Raw genomic sequence first — 21040 nt, 5'->3', positions numbered from 1 at the left:
AACTATAATTCAGTATTACTTTTATTATTTGTCCCTTGCCATTTGTGTGTGTCTAGGGAGCACACCACTGCCAATGAAATTGCTAGGAGTTGGGATGGGGGAGGCTGATGGGGGCCCCGAGCCTTCCGAAGCCTCAGCTCACCCCCTCCCGCAGGGGTCTAAACTCTCCCTTTCAGTTCTAGCTTGGACCCCTCCCTTGAACTTGGTGTACAATACCCCAATGCCTATTGGACGCCTCCACTTGGGTGGTTAATGGGCATATTAGAAGTGGTTTTGGCTGGGCATGTTGGCTCACACTTGTAATCTTAGCACTCTGGGAGGCCAAGGCAGGAGGATCACCTGAAGTCAGGAGTTCAAGACCAGCCTGACCAAGAGTAAGATCCCGTTTCTATTAAAAATAGAAAAAATTAGCCGGGCGTAGTGGCATGCACCTGTAGTCCCAGCTACTGGGGAGGCTGAGGCAGGAGGATCGCTTGAGCCCAGAAGTTTGAGGTTGCAGTGAGCTATGATGACTTCACTGCACTCCAGCCAGGGCGACAGAGTGAGACTCTTTCAAAACAGAAAAAAAAAAAAAAAAAGGAAAGAAAGAAAGAAAGAAAAGTAAGAAAAGAAAGTGGCTTGGCCCACACTGTGGACGAGAGTTTGGTGGTTCCTTTAAAAGTTAAACAAAATTACCACACGAGCCAGCAATGCCACTCCTAGGTATCTATCCTAAAGAATTCAAAACATAGATTCACACAAAAACTTACATGTGAATGTTCATAGCAGCATGTTGCACAATGGCCAAAAAGTGGAAACAACCGAAGTGTCCTTCACTTGGAATGGATAAACAAAACGTGGCACATCCATACAATGGAATATTATTCAGCCATAAAAGGAACAGAGCTCTGATACATGCTACAGCACGCATGAACCTTGAAGACATGATGTTCAGTGAACAAAGCCAGACATAAAGATCACACAGTATATGATTTCACGTATATGAAACGTCCACAATAGTCAGATCCACACAGACAGAAAGCCGGTGGGGAACAGCTTGGCGCTCGCTAGCTGGAGGAGGAGAATGGGAGTGACTGCTAATGGATACTGGGCTTCCTTTTGGGGTGATGAGAATGTTCTGGAACGAGATAGTGGTGATGGTTGCACAACATAGTGAATATACTAAATGCCACTGAACTGTACATTTAAAAATGGCTAAATGGTTAAATTTTGTGTTAAAATTGTGTATTTTGCCACAATTAAAAAAAACCGCGTAGGTCAGCCAAATGCTGTCAACTGCTTCCCCGGTGAGACTGCTTTAGCTTCCTGTAACCCTGGTAATAAACCCTAACTCTGCGCCAGAAGCTCCTCCTTTCCACCCTTCCCTGTTTCCTTCATGTCTTTCCAGGTTCGTGCCCAAGAGATTCCCACTTTCCTGCCGTCACACTTGCTGTTCCCTTCGTTGGGGACCCCCCCTTCCCACAGATCTTGGTCTGGCCCCCCACCTTTCTTCCTTCCTCCAGGGTGTCCCTCACATGTCATCCCAGCCACTCTCCCCTGCCGGATCTGTACCAGCAGCCCAGACACTCTGGTTTCCTCACTCCTTTCCTATCTTTTCATGGCTCTGATCTCTACCTGCCACATATTGCCAATATGTGTATTGATTTAGTGTCCATTTTCCCCCACTCGGCTATAGACTCCACGAAGGCAGATGTTTTTTGCCTGTGTTGTTCACCATTCTGTCTATAGCACCCAGCTCCAGTGCCTGACACATAGTAGGTGCTCAATAAATATTTTGTGGATGAATGTTGAAAGAAGTATGAGGTGGGTTTTCTCTGTCTCTTTCTCTATCCCATGCACATACACATCTCAGATGAGGACATCAAGTCAAGGTTCCAAGTGGTCCCATCATTTGCCTGAGCCCCATAGTGCCCAAGTAGTCGGGCTGGGTTTGAACTCAGGCCTCTGAGCAATGCAACCTGTAGAACATGGATGCCTTTATCTCATACACAGAGATGTGGGTTGACACACACACAGACACACCCCTTCTGGGAGTGGCACAAAACAAAGTGATATGGATTCCTTCATTCATTGAGCACTGCCATGTACAGGTGGGCAGGTTGTGCACTGCATAAGGGGGTCTGGCTGAGAGGCTGAAATCTAGTGGAGCTCTCCTTCCCAAGGTATGCACTGTCGGGGCTGCATCCTGGAGTAGGCAGTGCCCTTCTCAAACTCACACAAAGGTGCCATCTGCCTGCCAAACCATAAACATTGGCGAAGTGATTGGGCATGGGAAGGGGGCAGTGCGCCTTTGTCTCATCTGCACAAAGGCAGCTGTATGGGCTGGCAGTTCTCTCGCTCACTCCCCATTCTGTGCCAAGCCTCCAGCTGGGCTCCATGGACATAATTTCTCCCTTTGCGAACAGAGTCTCACGGGCTCCTCCAACTGCACACACATGCACGCACCCTGGGAGACACAGCTCCAGGCCATTGACAACTCCAGCAGGAGGAGGGGGAGGGAGAGCGAGAGCAGCGGCACAACCCCCCCCAAACCCAGCGACACACCCAAACACAACACGCGCACACAGGGCTTCTCTATCCGTCCCGATGCAGGGCAGCAGCTATAGGCGGGTGGAGAGAGGCTGCATCTCCGCAGACACAGCGGCTGGTCCAGACACAGGGGACTAGTTCTTCCCTCCCTTACACTTCCTTTCCCTTCCCCACAGACACACAACAGAACTTATACAAAAACAATGACACAGAGCACGGGACACTTAGTGCCTCAGACACACATGCAAGGACACCCAATGTCATCCTGGTGGCACACCTGTAGCCTCCTCCCAACACATAGACATGCATAGGCACAACTCCACATGGACACACACAACATGGATTTCTGCACATTTTGACCCACAGTACATAAGACTGAAACATGACGACACAATGGACCACACACAGCTCCAGAACATGACCAGGGACTGCCCAGCCCAGTGACACGTGGACACGCACCTGCACATATCACAGCCATGCAACCCCCATGGGTGCGCGCACACACACGTGTGCAAACACACCCTCCCCCAGTGGCATGTGACACCCTCTACCCCACAGCCACACACACGCCCACTCCTGCCCCCACCTGGCTCTCACCCACACACAGAGCACTTTCCTCTGCCACAGCCAGGGAGGAATGGGGACCCGGAACCCCAGTCTCCCCATTCCTGCCCCTTGCATCCCCTGCTCCATCCCAGCTCAGGACTTCAAAGACACAGAGGTGGGGACATAGTCAGGAACAGTCGGGGGAGGGGGCTCTGAGCTGGGCCATATTGTTGGGCTCCTGGAGAAGCCCCCCACCCATGCCTATCCCGCTGCACAATCTGCCCTCCTCTGTCTCTCCCAGCCCTGCCAGCTGGGGGTGGGGGCAGAGCTGGGATGGCAGGAGTGGGGGTGGGCTGGGTGCTGTCAGGGTGAGTACAGGAGATGGGGCAGGACTTGGGGAGAGGAACAGGAAGAGAGAGCATGGGGAGGTGGGGACATGTAGGGGGTGCCCAGAGACCCAGAGAAAGGGACAGAGATACTGAAGGAGAAACAGAGGCCCAGGGAGAGGGGGACAGAAAACCAGAGGAGGGTGGGGGGAGGGGAACAGATACCCACAGAGAGGACAGAGACCCAGGGAAAGGGGGAGGTAAAGAGGCTGGGGGTGAGGGACAAAGACAAAGAGAGAGACCCAGAGAGGAGACAGAAACCCACAAAAGAGGGGTGCAGGAGGGGGTGAGTGGTGGTGGGAGAGAGACCTGGAGAGAGCCAAGCAGGGACACAGAGGGGGACAGTGAGGGGCATGGAGGCAAATAAAGAAGGTGGGCAGAGACCTAGAGACGTGGGATTCAGAGCCCAGGGAGGGAGAGAGTGCCAGAGAGGGGAGGTCGTGACCTACAGAGAGGGCAGCAATCCAGGAAAAGTCAGGCCTCTGCCATCTCAGGGAGCCGGGCTGGAGCCGGCGGCAGGGCCAGGGCGGGGCCCAGGGGCGCAGCGGTGGGAGGGGAGACTGCGGGGTCCGGGGTCCGAGGGCGAAGAGAGGGGCTTCTAGGAGCGTCTGGGGTTGCCAGGTCGGTTTGGGGCGGGGACGTGGGTTCAGGAGGAGGCGGGCCGGGCAGGTGGAGGAGAGCGGAGGGAGGAGGAGAGGGTTCCGGGTGGAGGGCGGGGGGACCCCAGTTCCGAGCCCCGGGGCGGCAGGGAGGGAGATCCTAGGAGGCTTCGAGACGGCTCAGTCCCTCGCTTGCCACGGGAAGGCGGGGACGACAGGGACCAAGCCAGGGAGGACCGACCGGACTTGGTCTCTGCGCCCCCGCCCAGTCCCTGCGCCTCTCCGTCTCACGTGTCTCTGTCTCCGGGTGTCTCTGCGTCTCCGGGTCCCGGGGCGTCCCTGTCACTCCTTCCTCCAGGGACAGCCGCCTCCCTCCGTTTCCTCCCTGGGCCACTCGCCCGTCTCTGTCTCTAGCGGGATCTGCCCTTGGGTCACGGTCTCTCTTTGAGTCTCTCCTACTGGCCGGGCTTCTATTTCTGTCCGTCCCAGCGTCTGTGTCTCAGCTGTCCCCCTCTCCGGGCCTCCATTTCCCTCCTTCCCCGACCGGTCTCTGCCTCTACATCCCTTCTCCCTTCTGCAACCTCGGTCTCCCCGTTCCCACTGGCTCTGCCTCCCTGGCTCCACGTCTCTGTCCCGGGTTTGCTGTCTATAGATCGCTGTCCCTCTGACCGCCTCTGTGTCCCCCCTCGCCCCACCCCAGACCCCTGGACCCCCGGGACCCTGAACCCCCGGACCCCTGAGCCCTCTCCCTGGTCCCCCCACTCTCACCCAGGCCGGGCTGGGGTGGGGGGCGCTGCGGCTGGAGCTGTGTGTTCCCAGCGCAAAATAGACTCCCGTTGCCATGGCGACGCGAGCGGGGCCTCCGAGACGCGAAGCCTCGGGCTGGGGGGTGAGGAGCGGGGACACCTGGATCCGGAAGGCGGGGGCAGGGGGCGCCGACGCCTGGGCCCAGGGGCTCCTCCTAGGTTCCTGGGGAGAGGGGGTGCTGGGGGCTCTGACACCGGGGTCCCGGGACAGGGCCTGCTGGGAGGGATCTGGGCTCCCAGGGGCTGCGGTGGGGGACGGGCTGCCTGAGAGCTCTGACGCCTGTGTCCCTGGAGGACTCAGAGGTTGCCTTCTTAGGTCCCCAAGGTTGGGGAGGAGGTAATGGCTGCGAATCTTGGGGAGGGAGGTGGCTTTCCCTAGGGGGTCTGTAGAGTTCCAACTCCCAGATCTCCAAGGGGGCTGCAGAAATCTTGGAGCCCCCATGTGGAAACCCCAAACTCCTGCGTCTGAGCGCAGGGACCGCTAGGCTGAAGCTGTCTGTCCGTCCTTCCATCCATTCATCCATCCATCCACATGACGGTCTCTCCCTTCCTCCTGGTTCCCATGTCCCCCATGCCTCAGTTTCCCTCTCCGTACCGGGGTGCGGTCATGCTCACCTCGCGCTCCGGATGCGGGACCCTTGGGGAGTCGGGGGCGGCGGCGCGTGGGGGGCTGCCGGGGGCGGCCGAGCGAGCGCGTGTCTGCCGGCCGACAGGGCTGGGCGTGCGCGCGCTGGGGGCGGCCGGCGGCGTGTTGGCGACCCCGGGGCCGGCGGCTCGCTTCCGTGCAGACGCGCGCCGGCTCCGCGCAGATGTGGCTGTGGCCAGCCCTCGCCGCTGCCTCGCGCCGGCTTCGCGCGGAGAAGAGGCCCCTCCCCGTCCCCACCTGCTGGGGACCCTGCTTTCTCCCGCCTGCAGCCCCCAGTCGCCCCCGGGACACCCCCCAGACCCAAGAATGGTTCGGTCCACAGTCACATCAATGTTTATTCCGCACGTCCATGTCCCACAGTCTGTGACACTCCTTCCCCCTCCCCTTCCCGCCTAGTGAAGTGGCCCAGGGGCCGAGCCCCGCCTTCATCTCCGCTCAGCCAACTCCCGCCCAGTTTCCAGGAGTCTCATTTGCATTTCCGGAAGCAGCCGTCCAATGGGAACGTGGCACCGGGCCTCCCCTCCCAAGAGGGCGGCACTCCTGGTGGACTGCACCACTCTTGGGATCCAGGAATGGGGGATGGGGGTGGGTTGGGGGAGCGCTTCCACTGAGGTCCGAGTGATAGGAGGGTGGTCTTTCCTCAAGAAGGCGGGAGTTCAGTGGAAGAGGGGGTTCTGGCCTTGGAAGAGGCCCAGCAGCCCGCTGTCTGGGGCAGGCTCCTTGATGATCTTCATGATCTGCAGGGGTAGGGAGTGAGTGGGTTAGGAAGAGTCAAGGGTCCCCATCTCCATGATGGCAGATCTAAGGGATACTTCCCCATCTTCATCTCCACAACCCTCTTGGTAGCAGCTGACCAAGCCAGCCTCTCCCTCTTCTCAAAAGTTTTCCTAGGGCTTCCCTTCCATCACACATGCCTGGTTTAGCTCCTAACTGCACCATCTTGGTCTGTCTTGCTGGCTTGGGCCACTAAGGGTGAATGGGTCTGTCCTGGGGCTTCTTGTCGACACCTTCCTCTTCCCAAGTAACCTCATCTTTCCCATCCCTCTTCTGGACCCCCAACTCCTACATCCAGCCTAGACTTTGCCCCTGAACTCCGGGCTCATTTATCCAACTGCCTCTTATATAGGCGTGAGCAACCAACCACATTCCATCTATCAGCGAGTCTCACCAAGTTTATCTCCAGAAAATAAGAAAAAATAAAGAAAAGATACACAAGGACAGTAAAAAACGAAAGCCTGCATCCCCACTGCCTTCACCCTGGTCACACCCCATCACTGTTTGTCTGGATGCCCAAAGTAGCTCCTCACTAGTCTCCCTCCACCCTCCATGTCACCCTTCCTAATCAATTGGCCACACAGCACCAGAGACAGCTTGTAAGCTGCTGAGCCCACGTGGCCAGCTCCTCTGCACAAACCCCAATGGCTGCCCATTGCTGAAATCCCAAATCTTTGTGGAGAGGGGGCTCTGGCTGCTGTGCCCCGCAACGCTCACCACGCCCTGCTATGAGTCCTTGAGTAAGGCAAGCACAGTCCCACCTCTCCCGGGGCCAGTCTGTGAATGTTGGCTGCTCCTCCCCTCCAGGGTCCGGCTCCAGGGCCACCCCATCATTCTGGCTCACTCCCTCTGCACATTCCCTTCCCAGCTGCAGGTCACAATGTGTGACCCAACACGGACTGATTTTTTATCTCTGCACCGTGACAGAGACTCCAAGAGGCAAACCTTCCTGTTGCCACAGTGGCTGCAGTAGGTGCCTAATGAACGCCCTACAGAACTGAGCTAGGAGGAGGGCGAGGGGCAGACCTGGGAGGACCCAGGACTGTCACATTCTGGCATTTCCCCAGCATCCTGACAGCCAAGGGTTGGAAGCGGGGGGCCTAGTACCTGGGGAGACCCCAGTACTAGGAAGGCCACTCCAGTGGTGGGTGTGGAGGCTGAGAAACTGGAGTAGGGGGCGATAGGGACTGACAGGGCAGAGGCTGAGGGGATGGAGAGTGAGGGAGGGATGTTGGGGGTCCAGGGGCTTCCACCCATAGGGTCTCTGCTGGACTGTCCTCCCCCAGGGCCACCTGGCTCCCTTCCTCACTTCATTCTAAAGCCACCTACTCCAGGAAGCCTCCCAGGCCAGCCAGTACAAGCCCCTCCTCTGCACCCTGACACTCCCAGGATTGCCTCCCTGTTTTATCTTTCCCTACAGTCCTCATGGCCATCCGCTGGCTCCTCTCACGGATTTCTGGCAATGCTGGGCAGTCTCCCATGCAAGAACTTAGCTCCCCCTGGAGGGAGCAGCCTGTGTGAGCGAGCCGGGAGGCCAAAGACTAGACATCAGTGGGATGCACCACGTGAGTGGCCGAGGGGTGGGCATTACCTCCTTGAACTGGGGGTGGGCGGCATCTCCCACTAGCTGCAGAATGAGCCCCTCGCTGGTGGAGAGGAAGGCACCACTCTGCCGCAATCGGGCCAGCGCCACCAGCCGGTCCACCTGGCTGCAAGCAGGAGGAAGGGAAGGGAGGTGTGGACGCCTCACTGGGACACCCGGACACACCTGGCAGGAATGCTGCCCTGTGGTCCTTCCTGGGTGCCCCTGGTCACCCCCAACCTGCACTCACCCCTGGGAGAGGCCCTCTCACCTGCGTGAGGAGCAGGCGTCCACCACCAGGTGGACCTGCAGTCCCTGGTCCAGGAGGTCCAGGGCCGTGTTCTGGGGGCACAGAAAGGTCAGGCCCAACCCCAGGCAAGAACAGGGGTCCCAGGTGAGGGATTGGGGATCATGGGTCAGGATTAGGGACCCAGAATGGGGATGATGGGGGCTCAGATCAGAGTGGGGGCCCCAGGTCAGGATGGGGTCCTAAGATAGGAGGGGACCCACAAGTAAAGATGAAGGGCCTGGGTCAGGATGGGAGCCCTGTAGGGAGGCAGAGGGTGCTGGGTGAGGGAAGGATGTTTTATTTAGGATGGGGATCCCAGGTGAGAATGGGGATCCCATCCCAGAGGTCAGGCAGAATCTCACCAAAATGCAGGCCTGTGTCTCGATGCCGCAGAGCAGCACAGAGCGCAGCTGAGGCCGGCTGTCCAGCTCCTGCTGCAGGGCGGGCACCATGCTGAAGCAGGTCTTGGCTAGCGGCTGCAGGCCCTCAGCCCCCAGCTCAGCCACTGTGGGGCCCAGGCCTGCTGGGTACTGCTCTGTCAGCACGGCTGGCACCTCCAGCAGCCGGGCCACCTGTGCTAGGGAAGGGGAAGAGAGGCCAGGGTTTGAGGGAGGAGGGACAGGGGACGGGACCCCTGGGTCTAAGGGAGGAGGGGCTGGAGACAGGACCCCTGGGTCTGAGGGCAAAGAGATTGGGGGCCTGGACCCCTGGGTCTGAGGGAGGAGGGGCTAGGGGGACCCCTGGGTCTGGGGGCAGAGGGACTGGCATCATACCCTGAGCATGCGAGCGGCCACCGAGACAATCTGCGGGAAGTAGGCAATGTGGTGGCGAAACCTCTCCTGCATGTCGCACAGGAACAGGATAGACGATCCTGGGAAGACTCGGCCCAGGCTGAGCCTGGCAGCTGCCATTTCCTGGGGGTGGGCAGAGGGGCCATGGGGCAGGTCAGGCCAGAGGGGGCTTCTCTCAACGTGTCCAGCGTCCATGGGCTCAGAGCCTTGTGGGCTCCAGGGCACTTTGCATACCTTCTTCCCACCTCCAGGTCTCTGTGTCTGCTGTTCCCTGGGCCTGGAACATGCTTCTTTCTTATTCCTGTCCCAGGCAGTGTGGAGGCCCCGTCCCTGGGAAGCCTTCTGGGCCATGTCCACATGGGGCTCCCAGTGTCATCCCCCAGCCCCAGCCTTCTCCTTCCTGGAGACTGTGCACAGCATCAAGGAGTACTTCTGTGACCCCAGTCACCATAGGCCCCTGTCGGGGGCTCTGTCCTTCTGTGTGGTGTGCCCAGCCCACTGCCCAGGGTCTCCCAGATGAGGGTCCAACTCTGATCCTCACCCCACCCCAAGAAGAAACTGAGGCCCAAGCAGTGAAGGGACCTGCCCAAGGGCCCAGAGCCAGCACCGGTGGAGCCCAGATGTCATCCTGGGCTCTGCCACCTCTTTCCTCCATGGCCTGTGGGAGCTGCAGCGCTCTGAGATTCTTCAAGTCTGACGCGGCCAGCGTGGCCACTGACTGCTCTCTAAAGCTCAGTTTGCCCATGGGGAAAACACAAAAACTGGCTGAACCCCCTCCCAGGTCTTGGAAAGTAAGGACGGTATCCCATCCAATGGAGTACCACTCAGCCATAGAAAGGAACAAGGCACTGGCACATGCTGTGACATGATGAACCTCGAAAACATGGTGCTCAGGGAGAGGCCAGACACAAAAGGCCATGTAGTGCAGGATTCCATTTGTATGAAATGTCCAGAACAGGCAAAATCACAGAGACAGAAAGTGGACTGGTGGCTGCCAGGGGCTTAGGAGGGAGGAATTCGGGGTGACTGCTAATGGTCATACAGTTTCTGTTTGGGGTGATGGAAACGCTCTGGAACTAGACAGTAGTGATGGTTGTACAACACCAAGAATGTACTAAGTGCCACTTAACCATGTACTTTAAAATAGTTAAAAGGGGCTGGGTGAGGTGGCTCACACCTACAATCCCAGCTCTTTGGGAGGCCAAGGCAGGAGGACTGCTTGAGGCCAGGGGCTTGAGACCAGCCTGGGCAACATAGTAAGACCATGAAAATAGGAAAAATAAAAAAGCTGGGCATGGTGGTGAGATTGCTTGAGCCCAGGAGTTCAAGGCTGCAGTGAGCTATGATGGTGCCACAGCATGAAAACAAAACAAAACAAAAAAAGGTTCAAAGGGTAAGTTTTAGGTATGTATCTTACCACAATAAAAAAGATAGAAAAAGAACAAGGAACTGGCTGGCAAGGCCACCTGGCCAGCAATTCTTTCACAGAGGAGGAAACAGATCCAGAGGGGCCCATAACCTGTGCAAGGCTCCACAGCGACCCAGGACACCCGAGCTGCATGTCCCAGCCTGTGTCCCTGGGAGGCTTGAGTTTCTGGGTCCCCAAGTTGTTGTATAACTGGGCGTCCCGGCTGGGCTTTTGTCTGCAGCTCTCTCTCCCTCTGCTTCTGTCTGTGCTCACTCATTCACTCGTTAATTCCTTCTGGAAACGGGAGACCCTGGGGGGCCCAGCGAAGTCTGAAGCTGAGGCAGACGGCACCAAAGGGTGCACTGCTATTTTGAAAGCTGGTGGCGAGTGCACTGCTGTTTATTATTATTTTTTAAATGCAATCTAGCAGCTATCATAGAAAATGTTCCCTGTGTGTACTGTACCTCAAAATTTAAAACCAGTAGATGGTTAAAACAGTAAATTTTATCTCAATAAAAAAAAAGATTAAATGGAAACTCCCTCTAAGACAAAACCACAGTGAATTAATTAATCACATAATTACAACTGTGATAAGTGCCAGATTTCGAGGGAGCTGGATCTGTCTTGGCAGTTCTGCAAAGTTCTCCCGGAGGAAGTGAAGAGAGAAAAATGATCTTTGTGAAAACACAAAGCTGACTCTGCTACTCCCCTGTCTCAAATGCCACTCCCAGTCCCCCATGGCTTCTCTCTGTCCTCAGGACTAAGATGCACTGCCCGCCCCCCAGGCTCTGGGGACCCTCCAGCCTCAGCCCCTCCCACCATGTCCCACCCCAGGGATTTCCTGGACTGGTTCCTCCTCCTAGGCTCTGTGTTCCCATGGGCCTGCTAACTCCTCCCCTGAGCACAAGGCCAGACCTGGGGACACTCTGGGGACACCCAGCCCCCAAGGGATGGCTCTGAGGGAGGGAGAAGCCACAGAGCTGACAGGGGAGTTGCAAGGTCATGGGAGGCCTCTCTGCTGAGGGCAGCAGGGAGCCACAGAGGGGTAGGTCTAGGGACCCAGATGGCTGAAAACCTGTGGCATGTGTCTGTAGCCAGGGGAGCTTCCTTTTGGCCTGGTTAGAGTGTCACAACTCCAAGGGAGAGCTGTGAGGCTGATAAGGAAAACCCCCATCTATTACTTAGCACAGCAGCCACCTGAGACCCCCGCCCCTCACGGAGGACCCACGTTAGCATACCACTAACCTAACATCTAGCACATCAGCATAACACTAAACCTAATTACCTGATGCAAGACACTAACCTAACACCTGGCTCATTAGCATACCACTAACCTAACATCTAGCACATCAGCATAACACTAAACCTAATTACCTGGTGCAAAACACTAACCTAACCCATTGCCTGGCGGGCATTAGTCACCTGAGACCCTTCCCCTTGGATCACCCCAACTTAATAAAACTGGGAAAAATTGGGTAGATGGGGCTCAGAATTTGGTGGCGAGACCCCCTCTGAGCCCGCCGGCGAATAAACTTGATTCTGACTCTCCGTGTGCCGCTCGGTTTGTCCTTGGGACCACTCGCTGTAACACTTGCCGTAACAAGGCCACATTTCTCAAAATACACAAACCCTCTGACCCAGCAAACTCGCTCCTAAGTATTTCTCCTGCAGATATTCCTGTGAAGGACACAAGAGTATTGATTACAGGACTCTAGCAGAGCAAAGGAGCCGAAATAAATCTCAGTGTCCATGGTTAGGGTGTTGGTTATATAAATCATGGTATAGCCATACTCTGGAATTCCTTGCAGCCAGAAAAAATTACCAGGAAGCTCTTTAAGTAATAATATGGAGCCATTTTCAAGAGAAGTTAAATGAAAAAGCAGCAGAACAGCGTGTATGAAATGCTCCCATTTGTGCCAAAAAAGGGGAAGGAAAAAGTGTGTATCCCTTATATCTATATCTGCTATCTCTGGCAAAAACGCCAGGAACGGAGACTCCAGTGGGTGAACTAGATCGCTGGGGAACAGAGTGTGAAAGAGATGATTTTCACTGTGTCCTCTGTATGTGTGCTACCCTTCCATAAAAGGTTTTTAACATAGAAGATACAATGCAGAGGTCTCCATAGTCCCAGGTGGGGCTGGCCTGGAGGCAGAGTCTAGAGAGGAGGCTGGGCCTAAGGGCCCAGGGACAGGGGAGACAGACGGGAGGGGACAGGACAGAGAGATTGGGGGTAGAGGGGTCGGAGGTAAGGGGAGGAGGACGCCCCTCAGGCTTCTGGTGCAGTGAGGGGCATGACATGAAGACTGACTGGGGAACCTGGGGAGGGAACTGGTTTTGGGGAGAACATGAAAAACTTAAGCGAGAGTGTGTGTGTGTGAGGGGGGGGTAAGGGCTGTGTGTACGAGATGTAGAGGGAGGTCTGGGCCGGATACCGGTTTGGGGGCGTCATAGGGAGTGAAAAGAAGGTTCAGCCCTGGGTGGAGGGTATCCAAGGCCAAAGGAGGCGTGGCTGGGAGTGGGCGGCAACCTGGGGAAGGGGGTGTAGGACTGGTTATTTCTCCACCTGGCCTGGGGGGACCCAGACCTGGAGCCCGGACTTTCTGGCTGTGTGACCTTGGGCAACTCAGTCTTTGAGCCTCAGTTTCCTCCTCAGAGAAATGGAGATTAAACCCACGTACTCCACAGGGCTGATACGATACAGAGGCGGTGGGCTCGCCCCGGGGAGGGTTCGAGCCCCTGGCCAGCCAATTCTGGCTGTGTGATCTTGGCCCAGGACGCCTGGGCAGAGCCTCAGTTTCCCCATTTGTAAGACGGGAAGGTCGGTCTCCAAGCAGCGCAGGTAGCAACGGGGACTTACCCGGAAGTGCCAGGTTGGAGCCCAGGCCGGCCCCTCCGCAGGTGAGACCCGGGGGACACTCACCTCTCGGTGCTCGGACTTCCTCCGCTCAGGCCCTCTTGCCGGGTTCCCAGGCAGGGTCACCGTTTCGCTCTATCGCGGCACGTGGCCCGTCCCTGGCACTGTCCCCGTCCCGCCCATCCGGGACGAGCCACCCAATCGATGCTCACCCAGCTCTTCGTCTCCCGCCCCCTTCCTTTCGGCCAATCCACAAACGCCACTGTCTTTGTGCCCCTCCCACCTCCACCCCGAGCAACCTCGTCCCGCCCACCCGGGCCAAGCAGTCCAATCGGTGCTCACGAATTTTGCCCCGCCCCCCATTCAACCAATCCGCACACTCCGCTGTTTCCCTTGGTGGAGGTACCGCACGGGCAAGGCTGTCAGTTCTGAGAGCATGATTGGCCCGCAGCGGCGCATCAGGGGCGGGGAGGCAGCATATGCGACCAATGGAGAGCCACGGAGTGTCTGAGTGGCGGGCGACGGGGCGGAACGGCGCGGGGGTCGTGGAGATCTCAGATTCTAGCTGAAAAAAGTGGGTCTCCGCTGGCGCGGTGGAGCAGACTAGATCGCTGAGGCCCAGGGAGACAGCGAGAGGCCGTGCCCAGAGCAGGGGCAGGCCTGGGGTTCGAACCCTGGCCCTTTTGTCAAGAGTCAGAGGCTTACCAAGACATCCAGGCACCTGCCAGGAAAGGGTTAAGGGAGCGATTAAGTGAGAATTTGACGCCCCCTCGGTTTCCGGTCCAAACAGCTCTGGCCTGCTCAGGTGGTGTTTGTAACTCTGCGCTTGGAAATGGGGCTTGAAAGAGAGAATTTCCCAGCTGTCTTGGAATAAAATCCAAACTCCTCCCAATTCATGGTCTGCCTTCGTGGACCCTTCAGATCTCACCTATTACCACTCTCCCCTTGCTCACCCCACTGCAGCCACGCTGGCCTCCCTTGCTGTTCCCCGACATCCTACCTCAGGGCTTTTGCATGTGCCGTTGCAGCGGCCCACATCCCCCCAGCTCTTCCCATGGCCGCTGCTCCTAGCATTCAAGGCCTTACCTGACCACCAGATGTCAAGCAGCCACTGGATCAGGCCACTGTTTTATTTTCTTCACAGCACTAACTCCTATCTGAAATTGGAAATATATCTTGCTTTTCGAAAAATTGTATGGGGGTACTCATTTATTGTCAACCCTCACCCCGTACCCCCAACACACACGCACACACAAAAGTGAGTTCTGTGAGAGCAGGAATCTTGTCTGCCTTATTCACTGCTGAATCCTCAACCCCTAGACCTAGGCCTGGCCCACAGTAAGTGTTCAATAAATCTTTGAGAATAAATCAGTCGAGACCAGATGTTAGGCAGGAATAGGCCAGGGAGAGGAACAGAAAGATGCTGGACTGGGCTGGGAAGAAGGAAGGGACAAGCGGGGGGCTGGGGGGGGGGGCGTGGGGGAGGGGCAAGAGCCAAGGGCCCCAGGAGAGGCAGAGGTGGGGGCGCTGGCCCTGGGAGAAGACCTCTGAAGTGGTGGTCTGCGGTGGGGTCTGGGCTTGGTTTATTTTCTCAGGGGCTACCAGGAAGGGTCAGGGGACCCCCAGGGAGGGGGCTGGAGAGCCATCATGGAGAGGCCTCTGGTCTGTCTGGAGCCTGGGCTGGGTTGTGGTTGAGTGTCACAGGAAGTAGGGCCCCCAGCCCTCAGGGATCCCCTGAGAATCCCAGGCACAGGGCACCTCCTGCCTGTCCCCCCAGCCCCAGTCCTGAGCCAGGAGCCCTGCCCCTCCGCCCAGGGCATGCTGGGGAGGGGACAGGGGATTGCAGAAATATGGAGCCTGCCTCAGGTCCGGCTGGTCCGGAGCGAGATAGGACAGATCTGATGTCAGCAGGGGTGCACCAGTGGTCAGAGGACACAAGGAGGGGTAAGATGGCATTGGGGAACACTCTGGGGTAAGCGCAATGTCATCAAAGAGGTCGAGGGTGGAGGCGTCCAGGGCAGCGAGGCTCAGGCTGGCACTGGCATGGGGTGCCTCGGTGGGGGCCACAGCGCAGGCCACCCCCAGGAAGGGGGATGGTGGTGGCAGGGGCGGCTTCTGCAGTGGTGGTCTCTGGGGAGGTGCCTCCTGGGACAGGATGGACAGGGCCAGGCGCTGGGTGGCGGCCTCGATTTTGGTGAACTGCCTGCAAGACAGACATTAGCTGGGTGACCACAAAGGACTCCTCTCCTGTCTGCCATCCCAGGAGAGGATTGTCCCTTCTCTTCCTTCCCATCTTTCTTCTTTACGCTGATCTCCCTGCCCCTAGCTCCATTTTTTTGAGTTTGACAAGTCAGTCTTTCTGACTGCATTCATAGGAAAGCTCTGAACAGTTGTTGAGGTTGTGCACTGCGCAGGCAGCACATCAAGCCCAGCTCTAGGCACGTTTTTGACATTTTAGATTTATTAGGACCATGTTCCAACATATAAAAGTAAAAAATGTCATAAGGAAGGGATGCCTTTTAAAAAATATTCACATAAAAGGTGCACTATGGGCTAATGGTGGACCTATGATATATTGATGCCCTGTGGATTCTACTTCTGAAACAGCCCTTGACTCTGCCCACCTTTTCAGCGTCTCCACCAACCCTTGGTTGGAATGTCCAGCATCCCCCACCTGGATGACTGCAATAGCCACCACACTGCTCTCCCCACTAGCATTCCTAACCCCTCAATAACAATATGGATAGACCTCACAAACTGTTGTGGACGGGACTGTGTCCCACCCACATCATATGTTAGGACATCATATGCTGATGTCCCACCCCACCCCACCCCCCACACCTAAGAATGTGGCTGTATTTGGACATGGGGTCTTTAGAGAGGAGATGAAGTTGAAATGAGGTCATTAGGGTGGGCCCTAATCCAGTCTGACTGGTGTCCATATAAGAAGAGGGGGTTAGGACACAGGCACACACACAGAGGGACAACCATATGAGGACACAGGGAGAAGACGGCCATCCGCAAGCCAAGGAGGGAGGCCTCAGAAGCAACCAACCCTGCTGACACTTTGATCTTCAACTTCTAGCTCCAGAACGGTGAGAAAATAAATGTCTGTTTTGTAAGCCACCCAGTGGAACTTGGCTAAGGCAGCCTGAGCAAACTTACACGACCAAAGGTTGATCGGAAGCGGTGCCACTCGCAAACAGTGGCTGCGTGACTCCATTTATTTAAAGTTCAAAAACAGGCTAAACCGATCTATGGGGAGAGAAATCAGGATGGTGGTTGATGGGAAGGAGCTACCAGGAGGGCCTCTGGGGACAAGAAATGCTCTGATCTGGATGTGAGTGTTAGTTACACTAAGGGGTCCCCGTTGGGAAAATTCATCGAGCTCTACATTTATGATGTTTTTTTTTTCTTTTCTTTTTTTCCTCCCTTTTAAAGGTCAAATACATTGATGATGCGTATGTATTTTTTTTTCTGTATGTATGTTAAACATCTATGAAAAGGTTTATTTAAAAATATATCTAATATCACGTGATTCTGTTTGTACGAAATATCCAGAACAGGCAAATCCCTAGAGACAGCAGATGAGCAGGTTCCCGGGGCTGGGGGTGGGGTGGCGGTGTGGGGAAACGGGGAGTGATTGCTTGAGGGATATGGGGTCTCCTTTAGGGGTGATGACAATTTTCTGCAACTAGATAGAGGTGACGGCTGCAACACATTGTGAATATCACAGGCTACTGAATTGTACACTTTAAATGGTGAATTGTATGTTATGTGTATTTTACCATAATAAAAAATATATTTCTGGCTCCCAAATAAATCAGGGAAACCTGACGCTCTGATACTATCTTTGATGCCAAGGAAGATAAGTTTGCTTTGAGTGCCCCAAGGACAACTTTCAGACTGGGGAGGTCAAGTTAAATGGTGGGGGGCGGGGTGCGGAGGGAGAGAGAGAAACTGACTTAAAATTCATAAGAACCAAATGCAACGTATGGTCCTGGATTGGGCCCTAACTTGAAGAAACTAAGTATAAATGATAATCAGGGCTGAAGAGTCATGACATTTGTGATTTACTTTAAGCCATATTAAAAAATAGTTTAAACACAGTAAGCCACTAAGATGTTATGGACAGTAAAATCTAAGTGATGGGTACAGAAGTGGTTATTAGACCAGCGGTTCTCAAAGCTGAGCACATATCAGGACCAGCTGGTGATGCTTGTGCCCACAGAGGTTCCTGGGCTGTAACGCCTGTGTTTCTGGTTCTGTAGATATGAGGTGGGGTCCGAAAATGTGCGTTTCTAACAAGTTCCCAGGTGCTGCTGAAATGGTTCTGGTCTGGGGACCATCTTTCAAGAACCACTGCAGCAGACAAGTGTCTCGACTTTTCTGTAGGTTTGAAAATTTTCGCAATAAAAAGTCAAAGATCTACATGCAAGAGTGGGAAGGGCTTCCTAAGGGAGCAGAGCCTGAGGGGACCTGGAGGGAGGAGGAGGCGGTGGGTGGGGTGGGTGGTGTGCCCAGGGCCCCAGGGACATGCGCACGCACGGTGGTGGGCGGCCTGGGTGTCTGGGGAGCAAGGCAGAGCCAGGCGGGGGTGGGGTCCCTCGGATGCCAACAGCAGAGGACCAGCCTGGCGGTGCGGGAGACGGGAAACGTGAGTAGTGGAGGGTGGGCAATCTGGGAGCAGCACCCCAGGGGCTACCGAGGGGGCAGGGAAGGCAGATGGGGGCCCAAGATCCCAAGAGGGCCCTGGAGCAGTTGATGAGGGCTGGAGAGGAGCTGGAAGGCCAGCTCGGGAACCTAAGGCTCGATGCCCTGTTCGGGGACACATGTGCTGTCCTCTGCAGTCCTATGTGGTGGTGGTCGTGGGAGGCATTTGGGGTGTGGCCAGGGCTGGGAATCGGGGCAGAAGGGAGGACTTAGGGGTGGGGCTGGGTTAGGTGGGACCAGGCTCTCATTTACTCAAATCTCACTCCAAGACCTCCTGGAGAGAGGTTCTGGGCGGATTGGGAGAAGCAACCTACTTGCAGAAAAGTGAGTCCTTGGTCAAGTCACTTTACTACTCTGTGCCTCAGTTTCCTCATCTGAAAAGTGATAATTATTATAGCAGCTACCTCCCGGGGTTGGCATGGTGGATTAATGAGTTAATACTCATTGTAACTGAATATTAACTCATATTAATACTAAAGTGCTTAGTACAGTGCCTGGCATATATTAAGTGCCATACAATTTTTAGCTGCCATCACCCACCATCATTATCATTATCATTATGATCACCATCATCATCATCCTCACCACCATCAGCACCATCATCATCATCACCATCATCATTACCATCATCACCATCACCACCATCATCACCATCATCACCATCATCACCATCACCATGCTCATCACCATTACCATCCTCATCCTCATCATCACCATCATCAATCACCATTACCACCATCATCACCATCACCATCTTCATCACCATCAACACCACCATCACCACCATCACCATCTTCATCACCATCACCACCACCACCATCATCGTCATCACCATCATCAGGCCCCTGAGGAAGCTGAATCAGGCCGGATTGCCAACTTGTAAAGAGCGTGGACTCTGAGCTCAGACTGAGTGGGGTTGTAGCCACTCACTAGCTGTGCAGCCTTGGGCAACTCATCACACCTCTCTGAGCCTCCTTGTCTGTAATGTAGGGACAAAGACAGAACCTACCATGAAGGTTTGTTGGGAGCATTAATGGACATATTTTATGTCGTGGCCTTAGCAGGTGTACCTGGTCCACAGCGGGTACTGGTTGCCTAGCACTGGTTACTGTCACAGGGTGAGGGGAGAGCACAGGACAAGGTGGGGTGGGGCCGGATGGGTGTGAGATGGAGGATGGACTAGATCAGAGACTTGAAGGATGCAGAGGTCTCCAGGCTGACAGAGATGGGGAAGAGCATTGCCAGGCAAAGCGAACAGCACATCCAAAGGCCCAGACGCTGAGTGGTGAAGTGTTAGATGGGGGGCTGAGGCTGGCAAGGGGAACAGGGGCTGATGTGGCAAAGCCTTTCTCCTGAGGGCGATAGGGAGCCATGGGAAGTACTTGAGCAGGAGAGGGACCAAGTGTGGTGTGTGGGTTAAAAAGCCCTGCCTGGGAGCAGCCACTGCCAGCCCTGCCTCTGAAAAGCCCCAGAGTCGATCCCAGCTCCCCACCCCCATCCCCGCAACCTGGTCTGTGCCTTCCTTGTCGTTTGCCTGGACTATTGCAGTAGCCTCCTCCCTGCTCTCTCACATCCTACCCCAGCCCCTTCACAGCCTGTGCTCCACAGAGCAGCCAGAGAGAGCCCTTCAGATCCCACCACCAACCTGCTCGGAGCCCAAGTCCCTCCAGAGACCCCCATGGTCTCCACGGTTGGGCCTGTCTCTTCTTGAATGTAATTGGCTTCCCTTCCCTGTCTCACCCTTCTCCAACCATGCTGGCCGCCTTATGGTCCTCGAGCACCCCAGGCATGCTGTGCCTCAGGGCCTTTGTGCTTGCTGTTCCCTCAGACACCCACGGGGCCACTGCCCTCACTTCCTTCGGGCCTTTGCTCAGAGGTCACCTTCTCCACGAGGCCTTCCCGGGAGTCTCCCGGGCACCCCTTCCTGGCTCTATTTTCCCTCCATAGCACTCATCACCGTCCATTGTGCTATACAATTTTCAAAAATTGAGGTAAAACTTACATAGCATAAAATCCACCATTTTAACGTGTGCAATGCAGTGCCATTTAGAATATTCACAATGTTGTGCAACCGCCACCTCCAATTCCAGAACTTTCCATCACCCCCAAAGGAAACCCCTTACCTATTAACAATCACTCCCCATTCCCCCTCTCCAGCCCTGCAACCTCTTTTTTTTTTTAAATATAATAATTCTTTCTTTTTTAAATTTTTTGGGTTTGTTTTTTTTTTTACAGTGGTCCTTGTGAAGGAAGCCCTGCAGCCTCTAATCAGTTTTCTGTCTCTACGGATTTCCCTGTTCTAGATATTCTGAGGACTTGGAATCCTACACGGCGTGGCCTTCTGGGTCTGGCTTCTTTCCCTTAGCATCTTGCGTTTGAGGGGCAGCACCGTGGCTGCCGCACACTATGCTGTTTACTTATTTATTTTGGTCCTTCCTTCCTGTCTGTCCCCCTCACTGAACACAAGCTCCAGGAAGGCAGGGAATTTTATGTGCTTTGCTCAAGGATGGGGCTCCAGGGCCTGGCACAGGCCTGGCACACAGCAGGAGCTCCATAAATGCATGTTGAATGTTGCTAGCATCCGGTCCTGGGGTCTGCTCCTCTCTGTTCTGTCTGAGCCAGGTCTCCCCCAAACCAAGGGCTCTGGCTTCTCCCCCGCCCACCGGCCCATGGCCCCGCCAACCCCTCACCTGCAGATCTGGTTGTGCAGAAACCTCCTGTGGTTGGGCCTCCTCTTGGGGGGCCGTGTGCGCCGGGGCTGCAGAGCCCGCAGCAGGTGGGTGGCCGCCCCGCTCACGAAGGCACACAGCTCCTGGGGGCCGGGCTCCGAGACCCCAGGGCCTGTGGGGGCCCCAGGGTGCATTGCCTGGTGGTCTAGAAAGCGACCCCAAATCTGTGAGGAGGGAGGGGCTGTGGGCTGTGGGGGGGCGGCGGTGGCCCCGGAATTAGGCCGAGGGCTCCCTCTGGGCCCTGAGGCGTCTCGACCTCCCAGGCGCTGGACCTGAGGTTTGAGGGAGCGGCAGGTGGGGGCTGATATAGGGAGGCAGGTAGCGGAGGGGGCTTCCCGAGCCCCCAAGTGCCCAATTAGCACATAGTTGGACCTGGGATATGGGATGG

General features: G+C 55.7%; 2 protein-coding genes across 5 annotated transcripts; both read right to left on the bottom strand.

Moving 5' to 3' along the window:
* Positions 1-5823: 5823 nt before the first annotated feature.
* On the bottom strand, positions 5824-13348 carry ISOC2 (isochorismatase domain containing 2). 4 transcript variants are annotated; one of them, XM_069457213.1, is made up of 6 exons: positions 13214-13348; positions 8931-9071; positions 8520-8729; positions 8140-8210; positions 7878-7995; positions 5824-6249 (listed from the first exon to the last, which is right to left on the bottom strand). In XM_069457213.1, exons 2-6 carry the CDS (start codon positions 9066-9068, stop codon positions 6169-6171), a joined length of 618 nt encoding a protein of 205 aa, XP_069313314.1. In that variant the 5' UTR covers positions 9069-9071; positions 13214-13348; the 3' UTR covers positions 5824-6168. The 4 variants fall into 4 exon arrangements, with proteins under 4 accessions (XP_069313314.1, XP_069313312.1, XP_069313313.1 ...); XM_069457211.1 differs by lacking the exon at positions 13214-13348 and adding an exon at positions 9183-10199; XM_069457212.1 differs by lacking the exon at positions 13214-13348 and adding an exon at positions 9183-9302 and having other exon boundaries at positions 8520-8734.
* A 1560-nt stretch (positions 13349-14908) lies between these two features.
* C24H19orf85 (chromosome 24 C19orf85 homolog) lies at positions 14909-20786 on the bottom strand. The gene is made up of 2 exons (XM_069456934.1): positions 20614-20786; positions 14909-15413 (listed from the first exon to the last, which is right to left on the bottom strand). Exons 1-2 carry the CDS (start codon positions 20784-20786, stop codon positions 14909-14911), a joined length of 678 nt encoding a protein of 225 aa, XP_069313035.1.
* Positions 20787-21040: the final 254 nt, after the last annotated feature.

The sequence above is a fragment of the Eulemur rufifrons genome, chromosome 24 (genome assembly GCF_041146395.1).
Source record: "Eulemur rufifrons isolate Redbay chromosome 24, OSU_ERuf_1, whole genome shotgun sequence".
Classification (NCBI taxonomy): Eukaryota; Metazoa; Chordata; class Mammalia; order Primates; family Lemuridae; genus Eulemur; species Eulemur rufifrons.
This window is presented reverse-complemented; position numbering and strand designations above follow the sequence as displayed.

Bases quoted from the DNA above. Each gene is read 5' to 3' on its own strand.
- ISOC2 (XM_069457211.1), bottom strand. From the start codon at position 9,299: ATGGCCCAGAAGGCTTCCCAGGGACGGGGCCTCCACACTGCCTGGGAC. The intron at 9,072-9,182 runs GTATGCAAAGTG...GCCCACCCCCAG, and splicing joins GACCTGGAGGTGGGAAGAAG to GAAATGGCAGCTGCCAGGCT. The intron at 6,250-7,877 runs GTAATGCCCACC...CTACCCCTGCAG, and splicing joins CCCACCCCCAGTTCAAGGAG to ATCATGAAGATCATCAAGGA.
- C24H19orf85 (XM_069456934.1), bottom strand. From the start codon at position 20,786: ATGCACCCTGGGGCCCCCACAGGCCCTGGGGTCTCGGAGCCCGGCCCC. The intron at 15,414-20,613 runs GTGAGGGGTTGG...TCTGTCTTGCAG, and splicing joins CTGCACAACCAGATCTGCAG to GCAGTTCACCAAAATCGAGG.